The sequence below is a fragment of the Agrilus planipennis genome, unplaced genomic scaffold, assembly GCF_000699045.2.
Source record: "Agrilus planipennis isolate EAB-ADULT unplaced genomic scaffold, Apla_2.0 scaffold2, whole genome shotgun sequence".
NCBI classification, from domain to species: Eukaryota; Metazoa; Arthropoda; class Insecta; order Coleoptera; family Buprestidae; genus Agrilus; species Agrilus planipennis.
The window spans coordinates 4,168,392-4,171,387 of NW_020442464.1; the positions used below are offsets into that span (position 1 = coordinate 4,168,392).

Here is a 2,996-nt window from a genome sequence, read left to right on the forward strand (position 1 = left end):
CAGTTGTTTATAGACATTTTACGCTTCACCATTCGATCACTGCCTATAAACAACTGTTAAATAAATAAAAATCTTGTCTAGTTCTTCAACCGTTAAGTGAAAGCAAGGAGTAACTCATTATGTATTTCTTTTACTAGGTCTAGGCCTCTGTCGCTGATATTTGTTCTAAATAAATTCGTAACTGGGTTACATGATAAGCTGTTTTTTTTTGTCACTTAATTTGTTATTAAACTGGAAATTGTTATTCAGGACCTTTTATGACCTGTAAGAACAAAAAGGAATTGCAAATTGATTGTCAAGGTTTTAATGCAAACTACATACAATTCAGCGGTATGATTTCACATTTGCATTTAAACATTAATGTTACCTTACACCAGTTTGGTAAAAGGGATCTATTCATGAGCTCGATTATTATTTTTAAAAGTAACTAATAAAGTTTATAAAAATTTTATTTTAAAGATTAAAGTAAACATAAAACCAAAAATAAGACGCAAGTGTTTAGAAAAATACTAAGTGAGTGTCCTATTAAACGCCATCTATTATTCATATCATCCAAGTATGTTTGTAAGGTAATGATGAATTTCGATAGATGGCGGAATAAGTAACTTTTTTTACCCACATTTGGTATAACTCACAATAGCAAGTTAAAGTTGTTAAACAATACAAACAAACGTAACCTTTTTTGACAAATATTCGTTAATTAAGTAACCATGCTAATAATAGGAATGGTTAACGAGTGTTAACTGTAGTTAACTTAAAAGAAAATCAAACGAATTTTCCCAAAACGTGTTTCGTTTAACTCAATGGAAACAAAAGAAATTAATGAAAAAGCTTTCAGTAAATTACTTTTAAATTTTATAACATTGCTTTTCTTTTTGTACCAAATTGTGTTTAACTTATATTATATAGGTACTTACTTACCCATTATGAAATTATGTTTATAATGTTTTATTGCAGAGTACGACAAATTACTGTAAAATTTATCTGCAATTCAATATCTACATTCTACACATAGCTGGTTTGACCTTTATATCTAATCTCAATTGCTAGAAGTTATTTTTTTATTGTTATACGTTATTACATGTGTAGGAAAATGCAGAAAACAGTCTAGTCAGTACGTAGCTATTGTTNACCTGAAAGTTTTCTTATACAAAAAATACCTATAATAGCATAAATTATTATTGGATTACGAACAACTTTTTGAGTTTTTGTGATATACAATTATGAAACTGGCAATATCGATGAAGGGTTTAATGCTGATTGGTTAGTAATTTAAATCCTATGGTAAAATTCTATTTAATAATAGACAATCCTGTAAAACTTACGGGATACTTACAATAATCCAGCTAAAATGTTTAGTAAGGTTGTCTTCCCGGATCCACTTCCTCCTAGTATAGCTGTTAAGTGTTTTGATCTGAAGCTTCCATTAATTTTTTTAAGAATCTCTTTCTTACCTTTAAATGATATCAAATCTATTGAAAAACAAAGCTTCCTTTGTAATTAATTATCAGTAAATCAAAAAATACATGTAATGGTAATGAAATATCTCAGAGTATGTGGAGTCACAAGATTTGACAGAATAAAAAACGTGATCGTTCGGTAGGATGTAGGAATATGTTCAGTACAGAAGATTGTAGAACAAACCTGCTTAGGTTGTTAGGACATGCGAGTAGAAGTAATGGAAAGAAACAAGTAGGAAAAATATGGGAAATTGGAGTAATTAAAAGGAAAATTGAGAAAGCCAAAGGAAAAATTTTATATATATGTTTGTTCTTATAACTAGTTTTACGATTTGAAAAACTACAAACTTATGTATAAAGCAATTGTAATAATTAAGTGAATTTAATTTCTAAAATAAAGGGGCACGTTCGCATATTAGAAAAAGAAACGGGTTTTCTAGTGGTAGGTACTGTAATTCAATAATACTCCTGACCATGCAATAGAGGGTGTTTTTATAAGAGACTACGGGAATAATAGCTGCTATAACATACCCACCCTTATACGTTATGACTACACAATGTCCTAAATTGTAGGGTAAGGGATACCGTTTACTATCGAGCGCGTATTTGAAGTAATTTAGGTAATTTTTAATTATGAAATTGATTAAAATAAGCTTACCTGGTCAAATTCATCAAAAATGTATTTGGAGGGTTGGTGAATTGAACAAATAATTATTCTCCCTTGCATACATATTTTTTTTATGATATCTACGCATTTTGTGGCTGATACACAATCCATACCTCTAAAAGAACAGTATCGTACAGCTACAATATATTTAAACGAAGATTTAGTTATATTATATTAATTTTTTTTGAAGAGTAAGTACGTAAAAAGTAAATTTAAACAATATATATATATTTCTCGTATTGTTTTGCGATAATTAATAGGGGTGGAGAGATGAAGTGATACTAATCGTAAGTGATACTAAAGAGAAAGATTTTAAAAATTACCGTTTTTATATAAAAGAATTATTGTTGTTTATGGACACCCCTACTAAGTATAATTACTTAATATTAAGCACTTTTAGTAACAGGAGACTATAAGTCGCTTTTGTTTTAGTTTGACAATTAGTTGAAAGGGGCCAGCATTTATCGGGTTATTGTTTAATTGGGAGGAGTTAATTGTTTATGATACGGATTCATTTGTTTATTAGTTGAAAAGGTAAATAGCTAGCTAATTGTGGCACAATTCGCGAATACGGTAACGCCTGTTCGATATCATTTCAATTAAATAAAATGGTTGATTGTGTAATAAAAAATACTTATGATAGACACAGTTTCAAAAACCAATTGCAAATAAACGCATCTTCTAGCTAGCGAGATAATTAAAATAATTACAATAAACCTTTGCAATGAAATGTAAGCATATACCCATCTATAAATACAGGGTGTATCTGTTATAAATACTATCTATACTAAAAAACAAGTATACGGTTTGAGAGAAAATTTGGAATTTGACTAAAAACTTTGAATAAAATAAGAAATAACGAATAATAT

At 28.8% G+C, this 2,996-nt stretch overlaps 1 protein-coding gene across 1 annotated transcript in view; it reads right to left on the reverse strand.

Moving 5' to 3' along the window:
• Positions 1-2,874, reverse strand: part of LOC108736944 (ATP-binding cassette sub-family G member 1) — a 10,937-nt gene extending 8,063 nt beyond the window's left edge. Inside the window, exons 1-2 of the mRNA XM_025981005.1 lie at positions 2,871-2,874; positions 1,337-1,454 (exon numbers count right to left, since the gene is read on the reverse strand). Coding sequence (XP_025836790.1) covers positions 1,337-1,454; positions 2,871-2,874 — 122 coding nt within the window. The remainder of the gene's footprint in view (positions 1-1,336; positions 1,455-2,870) is intronic.
• Between the last annotated feature and the right edge of the window lie 122 nt (positions 2,875-2,996).